The sequence below is a fragment of the Apteryx rowi genome, unplaced genomic scaffold, assembly GCF_003343035.1.
Source record: "Apteryx rowi isolate R43461 unplaced genomic scaffold, aptRow1 scaffold_22, whole genome shotgun sequence".
Taxonomy (NCBI): Eukaryota; Metazoa; Chordata; class Aves; order Apterygiformes; family Apterygidae; genus Apteryx; species Apteryx rowi.
Window position 1 is genome coordinate 382,357 of NW_020448530.1, and position 24,878 is coordinate 407,234.

The 24,878-nt window shown below is 42.3% G+C and overlaps 2 protein-coding genes across 2 annotated transcripts in view; one reads left to right on the plus strand and one right to left on the minus strand.

The window, feature by feature from the left end:
- The window catches only part of EIF2AK3 (eukaryotic translation initiation factor 2 alpha kinase 3), a 38,986-nt gene extending 26,867 nt beyond the window's left edge, over positions 1 to 12,119 (plus strand). Inside the window, exons 11-16 of the mRNA XM_026064673.1 lie at positions 498 to 647; positions 1,524 to 2,298; positions 6,756 to 6,923; positions 7,484 to 7,585; positions 9,774 to 9,836; positions 10,923 to 12,119. Coding sequence (XP_025920458.1) covers positions 498 to 647; positions 1,524 to 2,298; positions 6,756 to 6,923; positions 7,484 to 7,585; positions 9,774 to 9,836; positions 10,923 to 11,099 — 1,435 coding nt within the window. The 3' untranslated portion in view covers positions 11,100 to 12,119. The remainder of the gene's footprint in view (positions 1 to 497; positions 648 to 1,523; positions 2,299 to 6,755; positions 6,924 to 7,483; positions 7,586 to 9,773; positions 9,837 to 10,922) is intronic.
- Positions 12,120 to 15,863: 3,744 nt separating this feature from the next.
- On the minus strand, positions 15,864 to 24,478 carry LOC112965579 (octopamine receptor-like). The gene is made up of 4 exons (XM_026064716.1): positions 24,460 to 24,478; positions 24,027 to 24,315; positions 18,127 to 18,303; positions 15,864 to 16,536 (listed from the first exon to the last, which is right to left on the minus strand). The coding sequence occupies exons 1-4, from the start codon at positions 24,476 to 24,478 to the stop codon at positions 15,864 to 15,866; spliced, it is 1,158 nt and encodes a 385-aa protein (XP_025920501.1).
- Positions 24,479 to 24,878: the final 400 nt, after the last annotated feature.

Consider the following 24,878-nt stretch of genomic DNA (forward strand, 5'->3'; position numbering starts at 1 on the left):
CATGAAGAGAGAGATTCTTGTAAGATATCAGGCTACCTGTTTTCCTATCTGTAGAATGGAGATAGTCTTTATGCAGTCTCCTAAAGTTCTGCCAATTAAAGAAGATACTAAGGTATAATGGTCTGTCTTCTTTTGTGTCAGTGTCTTCTACATCCCTGTAGAATATTGCCATTTAGCGGACCTTTTTCCTATCCTTGTAAACAGCTGAGAGCAAGATGAAGTTTTTCTTCTAAGTTTTGCTGCCCGTAATTATTTGAAAAGAGATGAATAAATAATTAGCCATTATGAGCATATACTGCTCCCCCACACTTCTAACCTGAAGGAGTTATTCTGGGGAATTTAAGGCAGATCTGGCTCTTGGTGTGAAGAGCAATACTACTAGCCTGGTTTATACTGGGCTAGCTTTGGTTAAATTCCTTTGCAGAAGTTTCTGTGCTGTGTTGTTGCTTTATGTGACCTTGTCTTTTTATTTTCCTCCTCCTCACCCAAAACCCTAGGGAGCTGGCTCGTGAAAAGGTGATGCGGGAAGTTAAGGCATTAGCTAAACTTGAACACCCAGGTATTGTTCGGTATTTCAATGCATGGCTGGAAGCTCCACCTGAGAGATGGCAGGAAAAGATGGATGAACAGTGGTTAAAAGATGAAAGGTAACAACTCATTTATGACAAGATGAAATATTTTTAATAATTGAATGTGAAGTTACTCATCAACAGAATGAGAGAACTGGTAGACTATCCAGGAAGGTGGAGAGACCAGTCAGGAAAGAGAGAATTGATTATTAAGGACCTGTTAAGGTCTTCATTTAACTTTTCTGTTTGAATCTTTGTGTGGGTAGAAGATTGGGGCATTGTTTGTTGCTGAGATTTGGTATTTCTGTCGTCTTTGTTCCTTGTTACTGCTGTCCTCCTCCTGTTTGTTGTCTTGGTTTAGGTTGGTGATTTATAAAGCTTGGAAAATGGAAAACTGGGTAAAGGAGAAGATTAAGAGGGTGTTAAAAGTAAGGAAAAAGTGAATATATGTTAGCAGCAGTTAAAGGTGTCAAGGAAGGAATGAAGCCTAATTTGAGACTATTTAGTGGTCTCATAATAACATCTTAAAATGCCTAAGAATTTTTAGAATACATTGACCTTTATATTTCAGGCACCAAATTAACATTTCACAGCTCTAACTTTTCCAACACTACAATAAATGTTCTAAAGAAGTGAATTTTTTTGAGCTGAAGATAAGCCTGATTGCACATAGGGAGGCAGGCAGTAGAGCTTGCTAAATTTTCCTTTATCATTCATGAGATACTTAGCACAACACATTTATCTCAATGAGAAAACATAATCYTCACTCAGAAAAATGGATGCCGAATCCTGGTTATTAGTGATTCTCACACTCAAGAGTTATTTGCTATTGTGATAGGATACTTTCTGTTCTCAAAGGAAGCAGCTGTTAAAACCTAGTCTTCTGAAAACTCATTTATGATGGGATGAAGTTCTGTAGTATTGATTTCTGCTTTTTTTCTTTTCTTTTTTTAGCACTGATTGGCCACTCAGTTCTCCCAGTCCAATGGACGTTCCATCATTTAAGATTAGAACAGAGCCATTCTCTACAAAAGAACACATTGAAGTTATTGCCACTTCCTCAGAGAGGGTAAGGTCTTTCTCCGTGGGGATACCCTGTGGCCAGTCTGATTCATCAGGAAGCCAATTTTCTCCTCTGGAATTTTCTGCCACGGACAACAGGGACTTGCACCAGTCAGAAGACCCAATATTAAACCTTCAGAACAGTGTTCTTACGGGCTGTGAAGTGGAAGACAGTACTATCAACAATACCAAGTTGGGTCACTCCTTTGAAATTTGCCCTCCAGCTATTCCTGTTGTACACCTGAGGGAAGGGACCTCTTCTTCAATTGTGTTTGAGGATTCTGGGTGCGGAAATGCTTCCAGTAAGGAAGATAAAATTGATGTTTCACATGATGAAAGTGTTTCTGAGGATCAGCCAACAAGTACGAAAGAGTCAGATAACAGGAAATCTGCTTCAGGAAGCCCTCTCTCAATTTCTCCACCAAGGCCAACAAGCTTAAGCCTGGACCTTTCTAAAAATACTGCAGAAAAAGTCAAACCCACCTCTCCAAAAGTGTATCTTTACATCCAGATGCAACTCTGCAGGAAAGAGAACCTTAAAGACTGGATGAGCAGAAGATGTATGATAGAGGAGAGGGAAAGGACAGAGTGTCTGCAGATATTTCTGCAGATAGCTGAAGCGGTTGACTTTCTGCATGGCAAAGGATTAATGCACAGGGATCTCAAGGTTTGTATTGATCGCGTATTGTAGGAAATGTTCTTCTCTCTCTTGGCATGATCACCACTGAATGCCTGAACTTTCCAAATTCTAGTTGTAACTGTAATCATTAGCTGTGTCCTTTTGACAAATATTTTCTGGTTTGCTGCTGTGAGATTATCTTTGGAGCTATGGTAACTTGAATTATCTGTACCCAAACTGTCACACACAAGTCTCCGGTGCTGTAAAGTTCCTGAAGCGTGTGGACTGATTCAAATGGCAGCAGAGAGTAGCTGGCCCTCTACTGCGTTACTAACTTGAGTGTCAGCAATTGCACATTTGACTGTCCCTCAGCTCAATTTTAGGTTCTGCTTTAAACTGACAGATCATGAGTATGTGGTTACAGGTAACTTTTTATATATATATATATATATATATATATTTGGGGGTAGTACAGCATTGGAGACAAACCCTGCTAAGATAGATGACAGTATCAGTTACCTCAGGATGGGTGTTACAAAAGCTAACTTAATGTTTTTACAATAATTTGGAAGTGCAGTGCTCCAGGAAATAAACATTAATCATTTATTATTACAATTAAAGTCTTTCTGCAGCAAGACTACTTGTACCTGGCACAGATCCTCTGCATTTGTTATGGCATTTTTAATTCTGGTTTATACTTTTACAGATTTGTTCATTGCTRAGCTGTATGGCAAAGAAAGCTTCTAGCATGAAACCTCTTCTGCTGTTTGGTGTGAACCAGATAATTCTGTTATTTTTCTCCTTCTTCTTTCTACAGTAATACTGCGTAAGAGCAGCAGTGTTAGTCATGCTTACAGAAGTTAAAAGTAAAGTATTAGTACTCTAGGATTGAAACGTAAACTGTTCCACAGCTGAATTCCTGAGTCAGTGCCGACTATCATAATGCAGCTGCTCTGAAGGATGCATAATCTTTGTAATGTGTGATAACATGCAGCGTGTTAAGACTGGTAATGAGTGCTGTACAGCATGGGAAAGTTGTTTGTTTTTTAGCTCTGGCATTTGAGATAACTGAAATAGGAGTAACTAACTTACTGGTTTTGTACCTTTTGTACCTCTTGCGTTTGCTTCCGATCCTATTGTAGTGCCTAATCTTGCTGAAACTTAGCACGGGAAGTGTCATTGTTGCCAAGTATCAAAATTTAGATAGAGTCACGATTAAGTTAGTCTTATGATAACAATCTCTGAGAATTGGAGTCCTTTACTTTTACCAAACGGTGGAGAGGCAGTTCCTGTTTCTGTTTGCTTTTTTGGGGAGGCATTAATACCTACCTCAGTGGAGTAAATACTGAAATGATAACAACTGTTGTTGGAGCTCCTCAGATGGTAATCATTTGGTATCAGTAGAAACAAAAGATAAAAATACCATCTCAGACATGTCTGTTAAAAGGGAAATGAGTTTGAGTTCAATAACACTAAAAGAATATGCCAAAGTTAGAAAAACTTATGACATATCCAAGTACTTTTTTTTCTCATCAGCATTAAGCATTTATTTTGAACCAGCTCTCTGAATATTTTTAGTGCTTGAGAAACCTACCAGACAAGTAATTTAATCCATATATTAATATGTTGCTAGACATGTTAATTAATGACATTTCTTAACAATGCAGTCACTTGTAACTCTCTGCAGAGTCTTCGCTGGGATCACTGTTCGGCAAAGCTTTGTAGATCTTGGCTTAAAGCTATGTTGGTGTCAATCAGCAGTTATGTAGAGTTTTGTTGGAACATCTTAAAAGTTCAGTGTTGGCAGGAAGATGAACAAGAGGTTTTTTTGTTTACTTGGTATAAACGACTTGGAAAGGATCTCCCTGAATGAACAACTTCCAGCCTTCAGAAAACTTCCTGTGCATGTATAGACATTATTCTTGGATCCTGGAGGTTTATTTGTCTATTATTTGTTAATTTGGTCAAAATAACAGCTAGTGGATTTAATTTTTTCTGTTTTCAGAAGCTCCTTGGAAAAGATCTCATCTAATTTTGTGTGTCAGCACTAATAAGCGAGTGATCTGCAAATCTGGTTTTCCTCTGCTAACAGCTAGCTAGCTCTGCTGTAGCACTTCTTGTTCCCATTGGCACTAGTGAGAACTGGTTGGACCTATTTGAAAATAGATTTGCATGTGTACATATTGAGAGGTTCAAAGATCTTTTAAAACAGATTATTAAATTAACAGTGCACATTGAGAAATATTCATTAGGCTCACACTAATCAGAGAGACCTTAATGACAGGGTGGTAGGAATTTAGGCAAGCAGGTAAGCAAGTGAATAGGTCGCACTTCTAATTCTTTGAAGGAGAGCGAAACAATTATGTCTATCAAGTGGATTGGCTGTTATTCCCAGGATAAGCTGTCAGCCGTGCTTTGACAGCTCAAAAGAAATGATGGGTCCTATCAAATGAGATATCAAAGGATCAAAAAACCAGTCTTAGTTACGTTTTGCAGCATTAATTGAATTGAACAGTCATCTTCCAGATGTGTGATTACATCCTTCATTTATGTGAAAAACTGGGAATTTTTACTCTGATTGAAGAATCTGAAATTTCTTTGTGCACAAGGCAAGATAACTAAACTAGAAATTGGTTGTATTCTTCTGATTTAAATCACAATTGCGTGCATCTACCTTAGTCTTACTATTTCAGAGTGTGTTCTTGCTGGCTGTTTTTTGCTGGGGGTTTGCAAGAGTGGGGAGCTCCACTCTCCTTAATCTGTCAACACTATAGGCTGGGCTAGGCCGGTCAGAGACAATCTCTGTTCTGTTTTCAGCCAGACAAGTAAGTGAAATAAAACTTTCTGTTAAGGTCTGGACGAGTTTGTTTTCTCTGAGAAGCAAGATGCATCTTCTCGATTTGTGTTTGCTGGAGGAGGAGGGGAATGAAGATGAAGGCTGTAGCCTCTAAATCCCTCATGGAGAAGTTTGTGTCTTGAGCATTAACAATTCTGCATTAAAAGATTTTGATAAATGCTCCAGGAAGAGTGTGCATGCCGTYGGAGGGTGGGTGCCATATAAATGCTTCAGAGATAACCTGAAGCTGCTGTGGGTTTACAGGGTAGCAGCTTTTGTGCGCTAGATGAGCTGTGACTCCAAATGCTATGACATTCATTACAGGAAAATATTGTAGGAGATAAGAGCTGGTGCAGAAGGCCTGTGCTTTAGAGACAGGATGTGGGTGCTGAGAGCCAGCGAGTTGTATCTCACTGTTTCTACAGTGCTTATCTCAGAGCTGTCTGGGCATTTTACTTGCTTAAAGAACAAGCCTTTTTTCTGTCTTGTTTCTCACACAGAGCAGGTTTGTCTTTAACCGGGAAAATTGGATGGACTTTGGAAGAGGTCAGCCTTGTAGTCCTTTAATCTTGTGCAGAAATATTGCCCTGTATCCGCCTTCTCCTGTTGCAGGGTTTATGTCAACAAAGCATGTATCATGTTCTCCCAGCCTTGAATGTCCAGGAGCTCGAGAGGAGTTCGCTTGCCCCACACTGGCTGCGTCTTTTCTGCACCTCTGCCCTTTCCCCGCACGTAATCCTGCTGCTCCTCTCCTGCGGGAGCAGTCTGTCCTTCCSCCAGAACTGTGCCTGCATCTTTATTTGTAACAGAAGCGGAGCAGTCATGGTTCAGAGAAATAATCATTCCTTTTCGCACGTGGTATTCTGTCAGCCAGCATGCAACACGCACGTCTCYGTGAGAAGCGAATGGATGCCCACCACGAGCAAGGGGGCACCCCTGAACACTTCTTTATGAGCTTCCTTCAGCTTCAGTCTCCGTTATCAACAGTTTAAAGTGAAGACGGTGGTAGCTGGCAAGCAAGCTACAGCAGAGTTAAGCTAAAGCAGAGTTAAGCCAGAGCGTCACTGCTGCTGCTCTTGTGAATTGCAAAATTAATAAACTTTCATTTCTGTTGGGTAGCCAGTTGCTCCCACAGTTAAACTTAAGCAGTGCTTTGTACTTTTGTATCGAAAAGCAGACCTTGTTCCCAGACTTCAGTATAGCTATAGTTTAAGATGATGGGCTTTGTGCCAGTTAAAAATTTTGTGGATGCTTTTAGCACTCAGAGATCAGCATAAAGGACTAAGAGTCAGAACTCCGCATCGGATGTGAATTTGTCATATGTCTGATGGAGAGTTGGGTAACTTCTCTGTGCTGCTATTTCCCACAGCTGTTTACTTTTGCATATGTTCCTTAGCAGACTTCTGTAGTGTTAGTAAACCTCTTCTGGAAGGCAAGAGAATGGGCAGTCTGGGATTCAAGAAGGGAGACTACTTAATGCGGAATAATTCTCTTTTCCTGAATAGCAGGGGTTCTTAGYCCGTCCTGCTAATCTGATCTTTAATTAGCAATTTTTAGCCTTGACAGCATGGCTTATCTGAATTAGAACAAAGTGCTGTATCTACTGAGACACAGAGACTTGTTTGTCACATACAGTTTTTTTTTTCTTTCCACCTGCTTGTTTTTTCAGCCTTCCAATATATTTTTCACAATGGATGACATAGTAAAGGTTGGGGATTTTGGACTGGTAACTGCTATGGACCAAGACGAGGAGGAGGAATCAGTACTTACGCCGATGCCAGCTTATGCCAGACACACAGGACAAGTCGGGACGAAACTCTACATGAGCCCCGAGCAGGTTAGTGTTCTCTGTTCTAGCAGGGCACAGAAGACATGTGAATTCCCAAGAGCTCAAACATCAGGCACTCCTTCTACATAGTAACTTGTTGCAATCAGGTTACTTAAATTCTTTTATTGTAACCATCAAGGTAAAGTTTTGACCTAAATTGAATTCCAAAATTAATATATATATTTATCAAAGCAAAAGGTGTTTGGCTAATGATTTCTACTTAGATGCATTAATTAATTAATCTTGCTATAAGGTTATTTTTCTCATAACATTAAGAATGAATTCAAGTTAAATAAGAAAGGATGCACTGTGGTACAAGAGATTTAAGCTGAAGCATTTTACCTTGCAGTTGGACCTGCAGAGGGGAGCTGATGATCAGGAACTTAACTGGTTCGTGCTCCCTTGGGGAAGTTTGTGCCCAGAGGCTGATAGAGCACCTGCCCTGTAGTTTTCAGCTCTGCACAGAACTAATCACTTCCGTGGGCTGACCGAATGGGGTTTGATTACATTGTGTGYCATTCCTTATAGTAAGGAGTTTGATTGACCTAACCCTAATTTTGGCTTTTCAGATCTATGGGAACACCTATTCGCACAAAGTGGATATCTTTTCTTTGGGACTGATTCTCTTTGAGCTGCTTTACCCTTTCAGCACGCAGATGGAGAGGGTCAGGGTAGGTATGGTACTGCACCAAGGATTATCTGCAGTTTGATCATTTGTTTAAAATACCTATTCGCTTGGTAGAGCATTTGCAAGAGGTTCTTCTTGGCTTTAGTTTTGAAATTAGAAGCACAGCTTCTTTATCAGCTTTGCACAGACCTCCTGAATCACRGGAATGAATTGCAGTCTTGCTAATGTGTGCAATCGAATTGAGACCCTAACTTCTTTACAAATTTCCTCTGTTGTCAAGCCAAGTAAGAGAAACTATTGAAATAYGATATCCAAGATCTCAAGCAACAAATACACTTATGACTTCAAGCCTATCAGTTTGTTTTTCATTCAAGAGTTGGACCCATGCTGCGCATTTTTGCCATTCCTTCCTCCTTTTGCATCTCCAGTGCTTTGTCACTCAGAACACTTAGTGGAAGTTGCTGTTGCTTTTCCTGTAGTGAGTCTTGGCTGTGAGTCTTGCTCATCCTAAAGTACCATCTTTCCAGTAACAAAATGACCTCTCATTGCATCAGCTGTGAATTTGGGAGGTTTGATGGTGCATTATTATTCTTCCCTGCTATTAAAATACATGTGAGATCCATCTTTCCCATCAGGAACAAGTTCATACAGAAGAACAAGGGCTATAGCCAATTTTTCTTCTTGTACATCGTGATCAGTGACCTATGCATGAAAGAAGAGAGAATTGTTGTAACTTGTATTTGTCGCTAAGATATGTTTGGTGCGTTTAAATTCTCATGTGAGGACAGATTGTTTTTAGCAGAGATGTAAAAGCAGCTTGAACAAAACCATGAAATCAGCCTGACAAAGTGCTTCACCTCTGCTAGTGTTGCATTCTGCTGCTGAAAACCTTTTAGCTTTTTATGACACAAAGGAGCATATTCTGGAGAAGGATTGACAGTTGCTTAACTTGAACCCCTTGTGTTGAAGCCAGTTTAAATTTCTCTGAATAAAAATAATTTTACTGGGACGCATACCCCATGAAGAGCTTTCCTTGATCATCAAGATGTTATGCAGCAGTGACTACAGGAGCTTTGCCCTTCCAATTTCTGTCCTAAATATAGAAGCAAAGCAAGAAATCAGGAAAATGAATCCTAAATCGTGTTCAGCTCAAACTCCCAAGAATTTTTCTTTCATAAGGAAGAAAAATGCTCCACCTGACCAGGTAGCCCAGCAAATCCTAGGAGTCTGTGACGAGGAGCGGAAAAATTCCCAGAGGAGAAATGCAAGAGGCCTGCCTCTGTCTCAGGCTGTTAGCGGTTAGTCTGTGGCAGTGCAGATTATTTTTAAATTAGATGTTTGAAAACAGATACGAATGCGGACTGAATTGGTAAAAAAGAACAGGTATTTTGAAGCCGTTTATTGACACAAAGCTCAATTTCATCTTGCTCAGAAGTGTGACTGTTAGCCATCACTGCAAGGATCAGTTTACGCTCTCAGTGGAGTAACAGTGGATTGACTTTGTTTTAACTTCAAAATTCTTATATTTTATGCTCAATTTTTTGCAAAAGGGGATACTTCCTAAAGGAAGCAAAGTGCTAAATACTGTCTTTCTCTGCTAAAAGCATGCCAAAGCGGGTCATGGGTTACTGGAGATTACAGAATTTAAATTTATAAGTAGCCTGCTGCAAATTATGTAGCTGAACATGGGAAATACTGTCACTAGATGGAGCCAATGTCCTTGTTATGAAACGAACAGTGACAAACGGAGAGCAGTTGCATGGACTCACAAACAGGCCATTTGAACTGCTTTCAAAACTGCTGATGGATCTGCTCATCAGTCCATAAACATCAAATAAAGATTGGTGCTTACATTGTTAAGACAGAGCCAGTCATTTTGGGTGTCTTAATACTGGTGTAGAAGATCTTGGGGATTACAGGTGGTGTGCAGCTCTGTTGACCTTATTGAGCCAAAGTGGAAAAGTGCAAGTTTGTATCTGGACAGTTTAAAATTGCAGAATCAGATGCTCTTGTAACGTGTTTTCTAGTGCAGACTGTATACATAGGGAAACAGCAACTTGTACATTTAAGTATGCTGTGATTTGAACCACTAAAGCGATAATTAAAAACAAGCCTTTCCTTCATCAGGCTGATTTGTTTGCATAGTTTGCACGTTTTTGAAAAATAATAAAATAATACTGTTAGAGAATGGTATTTTGGAAGAGTTAAGTGTTTTCCTTAATATTTTACAGACCTTAAGYGATGTCAGAAATTTGAAGTTTCCATCATTATTCACTCAGAAGTATGCACAGGAGGTAAGCATATCTGATGCTAATAATTCTAGCTTTTTTTCTGATTTGCTTTCCAATTGTTTTGCAAGTAAAAATGCAAAAGTTTTAGCTTTCTTGTTTTTAAGATGCRTTTCTCTGTCCAGGTATTTTACTATGCTTCAAAATTACAATGTTGTAATGTGGGGTTGGACTAGATGATCTCCAGAGGTCCCTTCCAACCTCAACCATTCTGTGATTCTGTGCATGCTGCTATTTTTGTCACACAGTTTAACTGCAAAAACTGTACAATATTATCTGGCTTTCCTTTGTCACTTGATGTCATTCATTTCACCTAAATCCTGATGTGATTTCTTGCAACAAGTCCGTATTCACAAAGTGCAGAGAGTTCTAGACTGGCTCTATGGGGTCTAGCTCCAGGAATGGAATTTTGCAAGTGGAAAACTATTTGTATTAGTCAGATCTTTAAAGTGATACAATTTCAGATAAAGAGGAGGTGATGTATAAAACCTCTCTGAGGAAAAGCTGAGATGCTTCCAGGTTTTCATGGTGGTTTCAACCCAGGAGTTCAGAGACCAGCCTTTCTTGCTTTACAGCTGCAGCTAACTGGGGGAATGTGCTGTGCTCTGCTGTAGCAGGACACGCTGTTTCTCACTCCAAGAGATATTCTGAGAAGTGCTTTTGGTGATGAAGTTTGAGACACATCTTCAAGCTGTCTATATATTTCAAGGAAAACTCCTAACTAGTGCATGTGGCAGCTTAAACCTGATGCTAAAAATTACCCATAAGTTAAATTTCATATAAGATTTTTAAATTCTTATGATTGCAAATAATGTAAAGGTTTTATAACTCCATTGAACTTTGGGTCAGATTTGATCTGCCAAATAGAGTGTAGTCCTTGATAATAAAGATAGTTTAGTGCATGCACAGTGATATGTTTTCAAATGTTTAATGCACTTCTAAATATTGTGCTAAAGCATTAATACCCAAATTACTAAGAARGCACCTGGGGACATTTTCCAGTTGTTCATACAGCAACAGTTAAAGTCAGAACATTAAAGAGGAAGGAATTTATCAATTGGTTCATGTAGCACATGTCATCTTTTCTTTTAGTACACCATGGTAAAGGACATGCTCTCTCCAAGTCCCACTGAAAGACCAGAGGCTGCAGTAATCATAGAAAATCCTGTATTTGAAGACTTGGAACTCCCAGCAAAACCAGTGCTTAGACAGAGGTCACGGACAATGAGTTTATCAGGAAATAAGCATTCAAGACAACCAAGCAAATAATTATCCTCAGGATCACTTCTTCCACTCGACAGGCTTTAAAGGGATTGTTCAGCAGAAGGATCCTATGTTGCAGAATGTCTAACTTGGAAATAGTTTACTTAAACTTTTTTTTCCATGTTTAATGTATAAGATGTGTTGGACAGATTTTGGTTTACTTTGACAGCCAATGAAAGGCAGTAACTACACTTTTTACATTCCATTTTTCTTACCTTAACTCTTCTAGGTGGATGGGTCCAGCTACTGTGCTTACCAATTTTGTGCTCCATTATCTTTTGTTTGGGTTTATTGGTTTTTTTTTGAAGCTTGTAAATGTCAGCTTGCTGGGTAAGTGAGAGATCTGTAACATGTAAATAGAATTAAAATACTGTATTTTTATAGTGCAAATTACAGTCTCTAAGCCTAGTGAGTATATATCCAGATCACTTGCTCTTTGGTGAAATGAAGATGATTTTGAAACAAACTATGACTCCATTTTTGTCCCTGGTGGGTAAACTGGAAATCTGCACTATTTTTAAAGCAAAAAAGTACCACACCTGTACATACAGTCACTCTCCATAGTCAGTCATTAGAGGAAATTGTTTCGTATTTCCGCACTATAGTAGATCTTAGGGAATGCATTTGATACTGATAAACCTGTAGAAAAGGAAAAGGAACTTTTTGCCATGAAAAAGGGTTTATAGACAATGGTTGGAAGAGCCATAGTAAAAAAATATGTATGAAAATGTTGTGATTCTGACAATTTAAACCTAATGAAGTCATACGTGTCCTATGTAATCTTGTAGATTTGTACTTTTAAAAAAAATCAACCGGTAGGCATTTGTTGTAATCTGCTAATTTAACTGCCTAATACCATGCTTTTATTTCTCTTTGTAAATATGTTAATTTTTATTTATAAAATACAGAATCAATCCATTTGGGTTGGTGGTGTACAGAATGCACTTGCTATAATTGTTGGGTGCATTAATTATTGTGACTTCTTTCAAGTCTAAATGATTTAATAAACTTTTTTATTAAAAAATATATAGTAGTTGCTTCTGTTCAAAACCTGCATCAGTGCATGCTGCAGATGGCAGCCTTGTGCAGTCAGAACAGGACAGAAAGGCAATTTCTCTAACTTGCCCTGCATTCCTGTCTCAGATACATGATATGTAAAGATGGATATATATGCCACTTCAAAGCAAGATACTATCTGAAGAAGGGGAGATCTGAGCTCTCAAAAGCTGAGGTGTGGATTATGGAGGCTTGGACATTATCTCAAGTGTTAACAGAGGGGGAAGAAGAAGGGAAAATTTTTATACTGTTAGAACTTTTGCATAAATGCATTTTTCTGTTTTACAGTAACTTACAACTTCAAAAATTTAAGCTTGTAATCTTTGAAATCAGTTCCGTAAAATGAAGCCAGAGTCGGGTCCTTCAGGGGTCGTTGCACTGTGGTATGACACTACATCTAGCAATTCAACCCGCTGGCACTCTGCAGCCTTGTGATAAGGCAAAAGTGGATTACAAGATTTTCTTCCTTGTGCTCTCAAGCTGACTGTGTCCTAGACTCTCGCCCAGATGAAGCCAGAATGCTGTAGTTAATGTTCGGTCAAAACCAGAAATTTAGCAAGTTTAGTTAGGTCAGAACAGAAGTGTTAAGCATGCCCTCTTCCCTTGGATTTCCCAGTTTATAACATCAGCTAGAGATGCACAGGTAATTGGCCACCTCTGAAGCCTGGGTGCCTCTAGCTTCGCCCCCAGTTCAGTGATTACAGATGGATGGCAGGAAATGAAGGATGAGATACCTGTAATTTGGAGTATAATTGTGCTGTTGCTTATTGCCAAGGGCTCTGCAGCATTTCAGTGCCAAAAAAATGAATGGTACCTTCACACTAGGGCTGTCTGTGTACGTGGGGGGGTTATATTTATCCTCAAAGGCCTGTGCAAACCCCATCCTCTGTGGTGTGTGCCCAGCCACAAAAGCACCTGGCCGCTCTCAGCTCTTCACTACCTGAGTTGATGACTCTGCTCCTCTTAGCGCTGGATTTTGCAGTCATTCTTGTCTTCACTCCTTTTTTCTCCAGCCTTTGGCCAAGAAAGTCTTCCTTTCCCTCACCAGAGCAGTTGTCTCTGTGCACTCAGGTGTGTTGCCTGGATGCAGTCACTTCCCTGCCTCTGGCAGCTCCGCTTGCTCTGTCCCCCAGGAGGCAAAAGGACACTTCTCTGTGATATGAAACACCCACCTGGCTTAGAAATCCAGAGCTGTCATCCCATCAGCTCCAGGACTGTTTTACCAGCTCTTCAGAACCAGGCTACCTGCACTGGAGCACCTACCACGTTTTCCTTGCTTGAATCAGATTATAACTATACTGTACTTGCTCGTTCCTTCCCTATCCCTCTGCAGGAGCTCTTCTTCCCAGCTATGGTCAGCTCAGATGATTGAAGATCCCAAGGCATTTGTCTAATGTGTCCTCTCTGCTAACATGCTGGAATGGAAAGCAGTGAAGGGCAGGTTTTTCTCAGGATAACCATGTGCAGACGATAGCTGCAATGGTCTGTGCTACCTCCGTACTTGAGATCCCACTATTTACATAGGCCAGTCTAAAGCCCTGTTGGCAGGAACGTCTGATGTTTCATTCACCAGTTGTTAGTTAATTTATGAGCAGCTGTAGGAAATTTAGAAAACAACTGTCAGGCTGCCTCAGGTCCCTTGGCTTCCTGTGGCCATGGAAATCAGTGTGTGCCTTTCTGCCAACTCCTTTTTTGGCCAAGGGACGCCCAAACACAGGCTACCGCAGCTGCCAGCCTGCAGCCCTGAAAAAGGGAGTTCTGGTCTYGGGCTCTTCTACACCGTGTAGTCCTAACCATTGCAAAGCACAGTATGGTGCCTATACSTCTGCCCCTCCACCTGACAGCTCGGAGGGCTCTTGGGGGTAGAACCCAATTCCTTGTCCTGTTTATCAAAATGAGTTGGCTGTCAGGAGCAAGGATCCTGCCTAGTCCACCTTTGGGCCCATTTGGTCTAGATGCTCCCCCTCCCCGGAATCAGGATCATGAGGTTATTCTCCTTACCCATTCCAGGTATTTATTGGCATTGAAGGAGCCAGGAGAGCCGACACACTCCATGAAGAGGCATTTGCCAGGAGCACTAGTGTTGCAACCATGCACGCATCAGGGCTGTTTCTTCTCCTGAAGAACCAGGTTCTTAAGGAGCAAGGACTTTGGCCTCTTTGTGCCTGTCTTCAGTAGCTGAGGTACTCGAGACAGTGGCTTGTTGCTTTCTGCTACACCTTTTTAGGTTCTGTCCTCCGTGCTACCACTGCACTCAGTGCAGTGACTCTCACACATAAACCAGCCTGAGCCTGCACCTGAAACATGCAGAGGGGGCAGCGATGGCTGAGATCTGAGCACTCGCATGACTCTGCTAGAGAAAAATCTGTGTTCCTGAAATTTTCTGAGGTGCTTCTGGCAATTCAGCTCCTGCTTTTGCCCTGTGTTAGATACTTGCAGAGATGTTCAGGTGCAATCCTGCCTTTCCAGGGTCATCCTGTGGTTGTTCCACAGCTCTCCTCCAGGGAACCAGTGCTGTGGAGCTGCTGTTTAAAGTCCAGTGAAGCACATAATAAGAATAACCATGTTCCTGTATTAGTTTGAAACAGCTGATCAGATATGTACATTCATGACCTGCCCTTCTATACTTTCTGCTTGAGGTCCATACACTGTTGCTGGGATTTTAGTGGTGAGAGGAAAGGATATTTATCATCCTTTTTTATGGCTGTGTGGTCCAGCAATACTCTATATGGTTACACTCATAGCGTCAATGTATGGACACCATAGTGCAAAAAACACTTACTTACACTTAACCAGTAACTCTTCTTCGCATCTGCCCTTTGGCTGGTGTCAGTCACCTGTAACGTCTTTTGAGCTCCTTGGGTAGTTGGTGCTCTAGAGAAATGTTTCAGCCAGCCTTGCTCATCTCCGGGGGTCTAAGACATAAGGTCCCTTTCCAGAATAAATAAGGACTAAGGAGACTTGTCATAGATAATTCACAGAAAACACCACTGAAGCAATGGTCTTAGATTTTACAAAGGCATCCAAAGAAAAACCATGCACATCATAGAGTATTTCTCCTGCCCATCCCTGCCTGATGCTGAACCAATCTTATACTGTCAAACACCAAGTCTGAAACTTGAAGGCACTAAGCCCCTCTGTATTTCAGAAGCAAGTATGTTAGTTAAACCCTTTGCAGACAGCCCAGGCTGGCTTTATACAGGAGTTAACTCTGCTCTTTGACCACATCCTGCCAATGCCCATTCACAGACTGACACAAGTGAACCTATTAAAATTTGTCAAACTTGTGATGTAAGTTGCAAGATGAGAGCTACACTGACTTCATCAGAAAAAATGCTGTCCCATCGTCGGTTGTAGGAGATCACCAGGCTATAAATAGAGTAAGACAAGTTCACATTATCAAACCGATTTTTTTTTCCAGAATGAAGTTTGAATTCATCTTAGGAAATATTCATTAAAAAAAAAAAAAAAAATCAATAGCAAGACACCAACTAGCTTCATTAGTTATAATAAATTGCCCCAAAATAGCAAAAAGTTCCTCATTCATAAAACCATGGAAGATGAAGAAATACCTTGTAGTATGCCTCCAGCTGTAATAAACATTCCAGCCCTATTCCAGCCTCTCCTTCCCCTATTTTCCTACCCATTACTCTTCCATTTGGATGTGCTCTTGCACTGTTCACACCACAACCTCCAGCAACTGATTCTGAATTCCTATTGCTTGGGTTTGCCCTTCAGAGCGCCGTTAGGCACTGGCACGCTATATTCTAAGTCTGGAGCAGTCTTGGAAAATGTGGCTATTGAAACCATGTCTTCTCCAATGTCCACCTGAGACCTGTGCCTGCAAATGAGCAGCTTCTTCAGGGCCCGCTGGAAGTCCCGGTTCAGGAAAGCATAGAGCATTGGGTTGATAGTGGAGTTGCAATAACCTAACCAAGTGATGATCTTGAAGGTGTCAACCAAGACCGTGCTAGTGGAATCRGCACCTTTGGCAGCTAGCCAAACATTCAGGACAAAGTACGGCAGCCAGCACAGCACAAAGACAGAAATGATAATGCTAATGGTCCGCGTGGCTTTGTTCTCCAGCTGCAGGTGGTTCTGCCGCTTGCTGTTGGGGTGGTAGTGAATCTCCAGAGTCTGAGACATGATCCGCGTGGCCTTGAGCCGTGAAGCTCGGTAGATGAAGAAATACATGCTGCACATGACCATGAAGGGGACAAAAAATGCAAGGGCAGAAGCTACAATGGCAAAAATCCAGTTGGTGACAAAGAYGCATTCTCTGCCTGCATCGAAATCCACCCCAGGAATCTCATTCCAGCCTTGCATGACAGGAAGGAAGGAAATGAGGGAAGAGTATACCCAAACCATGCAGGTCATTACAATGCATCTGCAAAAGAAGAGAGATAGGGGAGGGGAGAGAGGGTCTGAGTTATTCTGAGATGAGAACATCCAGTACAATTCAATCCCCATGGTAACCCCTGTGGGATATCACTGAACAACAGTCCCAGAGGGTTTTGAGAAGTGGCAGAGCAGAGAGAAAGCTGGGATACAGCAAGTCCATATGTGAATGTCCCTAATGACTTGGTRCTTTGGATCTGTGGTTTACAGAATGGCCCAGGTCAGTATAAGGGCTGCTCAGAGCTGGCTGGAAAAACAGGAAGAATAATGGTTTTACGGAAGGTTTTTGTTATTGTTTTGTATTTAAAACCATAACACGTAGACTTTTCTAATCAGTTTCAGCATTAATGTCCGCTTACTATGTCATCCTCTAAGGATCCTGCCTGCAAGAGGGCTGCAGCTGACGGATGCTGTAGATGCTCAGCATCACTGCAGCATTTGCTCTGCGTCGTGTGCGCTGCACAGCCCCCTTCCCCATTTTGGCAACTGTGTGCGCTCTGCAAATYGTACACTGCAGGAGCTGCAGCTGGGAAAAAGACTTTCCTGAAAGAGCCTGAACCCACCTTGCGAGCTATCAATAGCAGAGTAGCCATGGCAGCAAAGACACTGGAGCTGCGGCGTCCTCACTGCCCACCCTTCGACAGCTGCACTCGTTCAAAGGTAGTTTGGAGGTGCTGTAACATTCAGCAGTCTTGGCAGCAGAACGGCACTCAAAGACATCCAAACGCAGAGATACCATCCTTTGCCCCAGGACTGCTCCCTGAACACCCTTCTGCATTTAAATACCTACAGTTTTAAAGGGGATCCACCAAACCATACTGGTGGCTGGGACCCTATTCCAGTGAGAAAGGCCAGTAGCAAATGGACTGTAAAGGGATGATACARGAAATCTGGTGAGAAACCAATTTGGAGAACCTCCTACCCTGCAGTCCTCATTTGAACGCTACATGTGAAACCTTGGCAGGAGCTTAAAAACTCATCCTGTTTTCTCCACATTAATATCACTTTGTAAGTACTAAGAATTTAAGAGGCGGAAGACAATTGCTAGAGGAATTCTTCTGGGTGTCATTTCTCCTCCTCCTCGGAGAAAACGCCCCCTGAAATGCCTACCAAGGGAAACATTGTAGACACAAGTCAGCCCACATCACTGGTTTCTACCCTGTTCTGGAAACCAGCCTTAACTCAAAAGGTGCTTTCCCACAAGCACTGTCAAATCAGGCCAGCTGCATTCCCCCCAGCTGCAAAGTTTTAAATGGTGCTAAGATCTTTTTAATCACATCATGCTGGTTTGGGGCAGTCAATAGCTCATTTAGAACTGCCATGGCCTGTACTGAAAAGRGACAGAGTGAAAATCTGCAGATAAATTAACCATGTGGACATGTAATGCCAGTGTTTGTCCTCAATGACTCTGTGAAATGGAGAACCGTCTTTCTCACATAGAAAATCTGCAGCAGAAGAGGAACAGGAGCCTTAGAGCTTTGCAGGGAGAATGAAATATCTGAGAGATCACCGCAATTTTCCCCTCTCCCTGCCACCCTTGTGGCTGCCCTCCAACTTCTTGAGGAGCAAATATGCTCACCTGCCACGGGACATCCTTTTTGAATAGTGGTAAGGGGTCACCACGGAGCAGTATCTGTCCAGGCTAATAAAGCACAAAGTAACGATGGATGCAGTGCAAAACATGACGTCGAAGGAGATCCACACCTTGCAAAACAGYTTCCCAAACAGCCACATCCCCGTCACCTCGTAAATGATACTGGGAGGGAAAACAGGTAGAAACCAAAGTTAGAAACTGAGGCTGATTTAATGCTATGAATCACAGAGCTTTATGAATTCTCCTTAATTCTTGGGACATGGAAGATGCTCCCTACGCCAAGAAACTCAGCTTTCATCCGGGCTSAGGCTTCAAAACTGAAGTATTTCAACTCCTGGGTAAAAAAAAGAAAAGCCCAGGAGGATGCCTGCGAGTCTTTTACATTATCTGACTCACAAATGCCTCAGTGAGGAAAACACCCAGCAAAAAGGAGATAATATGCCAAAATTACCCCAGCAAAGTCAGGGAGGGCCTGTAAGAAGTGAGCAGCCGGGGAAGGAACATATGGCAGCTGTACGAAGGCTGATGCATGTTTCTATAGCATTCAATTAAATGCAATTTGCTTCCTCTTTCTTTTACTAGCTTTATGTAACTACTGGGGTGCTGCTCAAATAACTCCTGTGGTTGAATTTTATGTGAAAGGGTGAGTAACTACAGATCCCTGCAAAGCTTTAATTATCCTGTACCTTCATAGCTCTGTGGTCAAATGTAGTGTAGCTAAGGCAGGGGCATTGTAGTGCACTTAGGTCAGCTCTGCCRCCTAGCAAGGGCAAAAATAATCAACTTTATATAAGAGGAGTTAGAAAAATAATGCCTGGTTTGCATCTAATTAGCAACAATTCATTAAAACTACTTGTAAAGGTTGTTTCACAGCCCAACAATTGCTGCAAGTGCATCAACAGGTTACCGCGCTGCTGAAGGGCCCCGGCCCTAGGCAACCTTTCATTATGCAAGATGCTATGCAAAAATTCAAGCAAACATTAAGTCTATAGCAGAACTTGTTTGCACAACCTGGTGGCCTCCATTTTTGCAGAACAGAAGGCCTGAAAACTACTAACTTGTTCACCCCTTTTACACATGCACTGAAAGGGGATTTACAGATAGGGAAATGAGATGTAATAAGTTAAAGCACAGGTTCAATAGCAGACTCGGTGTCACTCCTCAGAAGCCCTCTTTACCCAGAGATGCCGCAAGGCCAAGGGGCGCCTATGGGGCAAGCACTGGGGCACCTGGCGGCTGATCCTCTGCTTTCATCAATGTCCCTGCACACCTCAGGCTTCATGGCTGAGCACGCACCTAACTCTGTYGGCACACACAGGGCAGAAGAACATTCACCCTTTTTGTGGGATACATCTGACTTAGCGGGTGCTCCACAGCACAACATAGTAGATACGTCTTCACTCTTACCTGTTGGATAAAGTCTCTGCAGGCCTTGAAGTGATACAGATTTAAAAGGAATAATAAAAGCACTAAGAAATGCACAGTATGAGCAGAAGTGAGGTCACCTCAGTGTTTCACTTATGCTTGGAAAAAGAAAAGAATAAGCTAGAAACATTCAGGCTGGAAGCTGCTAGGCTGACTGGAGTACCTAGACAACAAGCTAAGCACAGCTGAACCACTCCTTCGAACATGCCAGACCAAGAACAAAACAGCAGTCTTGCTCTTATGAAATTAAAGCACTGGGTGACAATCCTTCTTATTTTCTTTCTTTTGCAAAGCCTCCTTTCCTGAGCCAAAACTACTCCTAGGGTTACTTTTTTCCCCTTCTTTTTGGCATGTGCTAACACTCAAGCCAAGGAGCTAACAGCTAGCAAGCAGCAATTCAAAAGAGCAATATAGATACGAAGCTGAGAACATGGGAAAGACGTGACCCAAAAGCTACCCCATCGGGGGTGCAACAACACGCACTTGTGCTGGCAGAGCCAGTTCCTCACCAAATGGCCCACATAGAGTTTGCAAGACTTCACTCCAGGCAGCCATAAATAAAGTGCAGCCTTTCCTCAGACAGGAGCTTGCAGAAGAGCCCAACAGGATACAAAATCTCGTTAGTCAGGATGCCCATTTCTGCCTTCGCTTTTACATCTGAAGGTCAAGACCCTCCTTGCTCAAGTAATTCTCAGCTAGGATGTTTTTTGAGCTACAAGGTTACACCAGTGCCAGTTTCTCACCCACAGCTATTTTCTCAAGCACTTAGTTTTCAACTCTGGATGACCCATTTCAAGTTTTGAGGATCACAAAGTTGGCAGGAGCACACTAACTAAGATCATACAGTTCCCAGCTCATCTAAGCACTACCCTACCACAGTAAGAAGCCAGTGGAGGAACAGACAAAGTTTGCTCWGGCTGAGCATTAAGACTCCCTTGGATCTGCCTGTGGATCCAGGTGTTRCAGGGCAGAGGGATGCTCAGCCAGGTACAACTGAACCAACAGTCAGACAGAAAGCAGAAACAGGCTGAGAGATTGGCCAAATACTACCCAGCTGGGGTGGTAGAGCACCCCTTAGCACTACAACATGGGAAGCTCTGTGCTATAATCCTTGCCTTGAAACCTGCTGTTAGCCCCATGGTTTTTCAGCTCCTCCAGTAGGAACCATGATGTTGGGGCATTCAAGAACCTTTAGAAAAGGAGCAGAACTGCTATCTGTCAAATATCAGGCTTGACCCCCACCAGTGGCCACCATGGTTCTTCCCCTCCAGAAATATTTGCCGTTCCTTGTTTGTTCTCTGCTCGTTCCACTTGGAGGCTTCATGCAGACCTCCTCAGCACAACATACAAGTCTCTCTAACGGCAGTCTCRACATAAGACCTTTGCTCTTTCCAACAGCTCAGCAGGGGCTCTGAAACTGCCTTGGGGCCTGCAGGTCCCWTGCCCAGTACTGACAGGCTTAATGTATGCTGTTGCTTGCAGTGTTGGGACATTCCCAGCTTTCCACCTTCCTCTGAAGATGCTGTTGCCATGCTTTTCAAACCAGCCTTTGCTGCACCAGCATTGGTGCTCTGCTCTTCATTCCCTTCCATACGTTTTTTTTATTAAATAAGGCATCATATTAAGCCATTGTCTCACTAACTGCATAGCAGTTTTCATGGAAATCCTTCCTCACTCATAATGCCCTCTCCTATCCTTCCCTTCCCAATTTTGCCCTTCTTTTGGGGCATATGAAGCCACAGACAGATTCCCAATGAACATTTCTTCTTCTTCATCTTGTTACTTCCATGTTTTCCTGGAAGCTGGCATCGYCCAACTCCTTTCCCTTTAAGTTCCTAACTAGAGCAAAACATGCTGCCAAATTCCCTCTTTCCCCCTGCCACGGAGGAAGTGGTACTCCAAGTGATGGCGGTTGCCTTCAGTCTTACAGGGGGAAATTACAGCTGCTGAGATGCCTRCCTGCCTTTGCTCTTTGCTCCTGTCACCTCCTGTTGCCAAGATTGCAAACACCATGTCAGTAGGTTGGAGGCAGAAGTCAYGAGGATGCTGTGTAACCAGAAATGTCCAAACTCAATTCGCAAGAAAAAGAAGAAATGAAGGACAGGTGCCCCCTAGCAGGCAGCCATGCTGGGAAGTGTCCTCAAGCGCAATGGAAGTGAGGGAGCAGGTGATGCTGCCCTCTCCCAGAGAGGAGCTTTAAAGACACCTGGCTGGACTGGAAGACTGGAATGAGAAACCCTAATTTCTGGGCCCAACGAGGACATGGAAAGAAGRAAAAAATAGCCCAAGAAAATGCTGGGTAACAGAGAGATTGTTAGAAGCACATCAGCTAATTATTAGTGCCTGACACACTGCTGTTCCTTTTCTGCATGGCTGACATGGTCTGGTGCGTTTTATCACAGTGACCTTGCTTGTGCAGCACAGGAGGGGAACATCAGATCTTCTCYTGGGAAAAAACAGTGTGTGCTCCTGTCAGTGGTAGCCCATGGATCATTTCTGCACCCACTCTGGACTGGGGAGAGGGAACCAGGTTGTCATGCAGAAAAGCCCAGTTCAAGCCTTGCAGAGGCCACAGTTACCAGTTGCAGCCCAACTCAGCCTGGTCTTGCCCTGTAGCTGGAGCAGGGAAGGAAGCAGTGTGCCAGACTTCTGGGGCCACTTCAGCCAGGTCCTTACCCACTCACTGGCTCTGAGCAGTTGCCAATCATCAGGGTACAGGGCCTAGACCAGCCAACCTGGAGACTCTTTCCACTACTGACTTGCAAACAGGCCTGTCAACACTCCCATCTTTCTTCTACATATAGCAAAAAAMCTCACTATCAGTGATACAAATCTTCTGGTCTGTCTCCTGGTTAAGTCACTACCTTAATTTCCAGTGCCTTTAATAGGGTGGGAGCAGGTTAGATCACCATATAACTAAGCTGGAATCCAGGCCCCCAGAAGGTATTTGCAGCACCAGGAGAAGGGAAGGGACAGGTAAATATAGATGGATAATTTCAGAAGCTAAATTTAAATATTCAAGGYGCTTAGAATTGAAATTGGCAGTAATACTGTTTAAAAGGCATCATTAACTGTTTTTTCACCTGACAATATAAACYTACAACTGAGTTTATAATTTTTTGTTGGGAAAATATCTTTCAGTGCCAAATTCAGAAGCGTAGGCAACCCTATGAGAATTAAGGCACAACATGCGAAAATAGGCATTGGCTTCTTTATATTGCTCTAAGAATGCTAAACTCAGTGCAGTCACTCACTCTAAACAAATTTATGGTCATTTTGCAGCACAAGACAGCCAGAGCCTATAGCTAACAAGTCTYTTGGTTTGTTTTACTTAATTTTACCCAAGCAGTGAAGCTCCCTTAGATACTGACCTCAGGCAGGGTGAACTGCCCTCTAGAAATGCCTCTTCCTTCATTAAATACATCCTACTTACCTAATATCTCCTCAATAAATTACCTTACTTATGCTAAAATAAAATCCTTACTTTTATACAATCACAGAGAGGGGAGATGGCCTTTGTGCCCACGTYAACTCTGACAGTTATCTGATAGCATCGCAAATTGATAATACAGACAAAACCAAATGAAATTAATGACATTTGCTATCCCATTGCAGACTGCAATTTTTCTGCTCTGTTTAGGTAAAAGATTTATTTTACAAGTTCACCAACTTTTCCCACAAACTCCACTGGTATTTTGACTGAACTGGAAGGAATAATAAAAATTCTGTGTTGCAACAAAACTATGAAGARTAACAACTTTGCAAGAACCTTTCAAGTTCAGCAATCTGAAATCATTCATTTTCTTTCACAAGTAAGGGTCTTTCTTATTCCTCCCTCCCACCACCAGAAAATAAGAGATAATGTTAAAGCAGCACAAAATCAAAGGTGCAGAATCTAACTCCACTTGTTTTAAATGTCATTCTTGACTGGCAAAGACAAGGGAATAATATAGTCTGATTTCGCCTACCTTTGAAATGTTAGCAGAACCAGCGTAGCCATTATGCTTAATACTGACACTAATGACAGTCCTCATCTCGYGTTCCCCAAACAGAGTGCACAAAAACATTCAGCAACCACGCTGGTCCTGCAAGCATTGCGGAGCTAGTCCTGGAAAATGAGACTCATCACACCGTAGCCATCTGAAAAGCCGGATACCTAGTTTAGATGAGCTGCCAGGGCCCCTCTGCAGCCAACAGGGGAAAATGCCCTTGGGAAGTCTCTCTCTCTATTCATTATAAAGGGAACCTAGTCAACAGGCTTGGGTGGGGAAACTGAGGCACAAAAGCATACATACATACTCACTGACCCACAGACACACAACTAAGCTCATAGGAGCTCAGCCCTAAGCACAACACACGAACCGCTAGATACCCCAGCTCAGACAGCAGCTGCCGAGCTAGAAGAAATGATGTTGCACACCTACACTGCAGGCAGATCTTACCTTACAAGCACTTCTTACCTAAACGGCATGACGAGACACGCTACAAGGAAGTCTGCCGTGGCTAAAGACATGATAAACATATAGGTGACAGTGCGCAGCCTCTTTTCCACCACAGGGCAGATAAAGACTACAGTGTTTCCCAGAAGCGTGATCAAGTCAATAAGGGTTAGTATCAGCCCAATGACCACCTCCTGGAGGCCAATCCCTGCCCAGTTTCCACCTCCTTTCACGAAGGATGAGGCAGCAGAGGAGAAATTAGAGAGCCAAGATGCATTTTCATCCCTCAGCATCTTCCCACTGTTAAAATCTGAAAGAGAGAAGAAGAAAGAAAGAAAGAAAAAGAAAACAAGGTCTTTAGCACAAATGAATTTGAGATCTATGAAAGGAAAGATGGAAACCATATTTATGCTACATTCACTTCAAGAAAAAGAAAAAAAAAACCCMCACACACCCTGCTGTGTCTGTGCCATCACTGTACCATTGTTATCAGTCCRTTAGAAGCATCTGCAATCCTGAGTGTGAGACCATAAATGTGCAGCACTGGCTGAAGTTCTTCATGACAATTAAAAGCTCTCCTGTGAATGAAATGTACATCATTAGGTGAAGCATGATACAGGGAAAAAAAGAAAGAAAAGCACTGAGAGCAGAGAGGCCAAGTAAATTAAATCCAAAATTAAAGCAGCTCTGCTAAATCCCATTTAACAGCAGCATGTCATCATAGTCATAAAATATATTCTCATTATCATCTTTGTCACCCACAGACTGGCTCAGACTGCTTGCCCAGGCTGGCTGTATTCATAAACCATTATTCAGTACATGCTCTGGCCTGGATTGTCCTCTTACTTTTTTAGGCTGTCAGGTTAAGAGCTT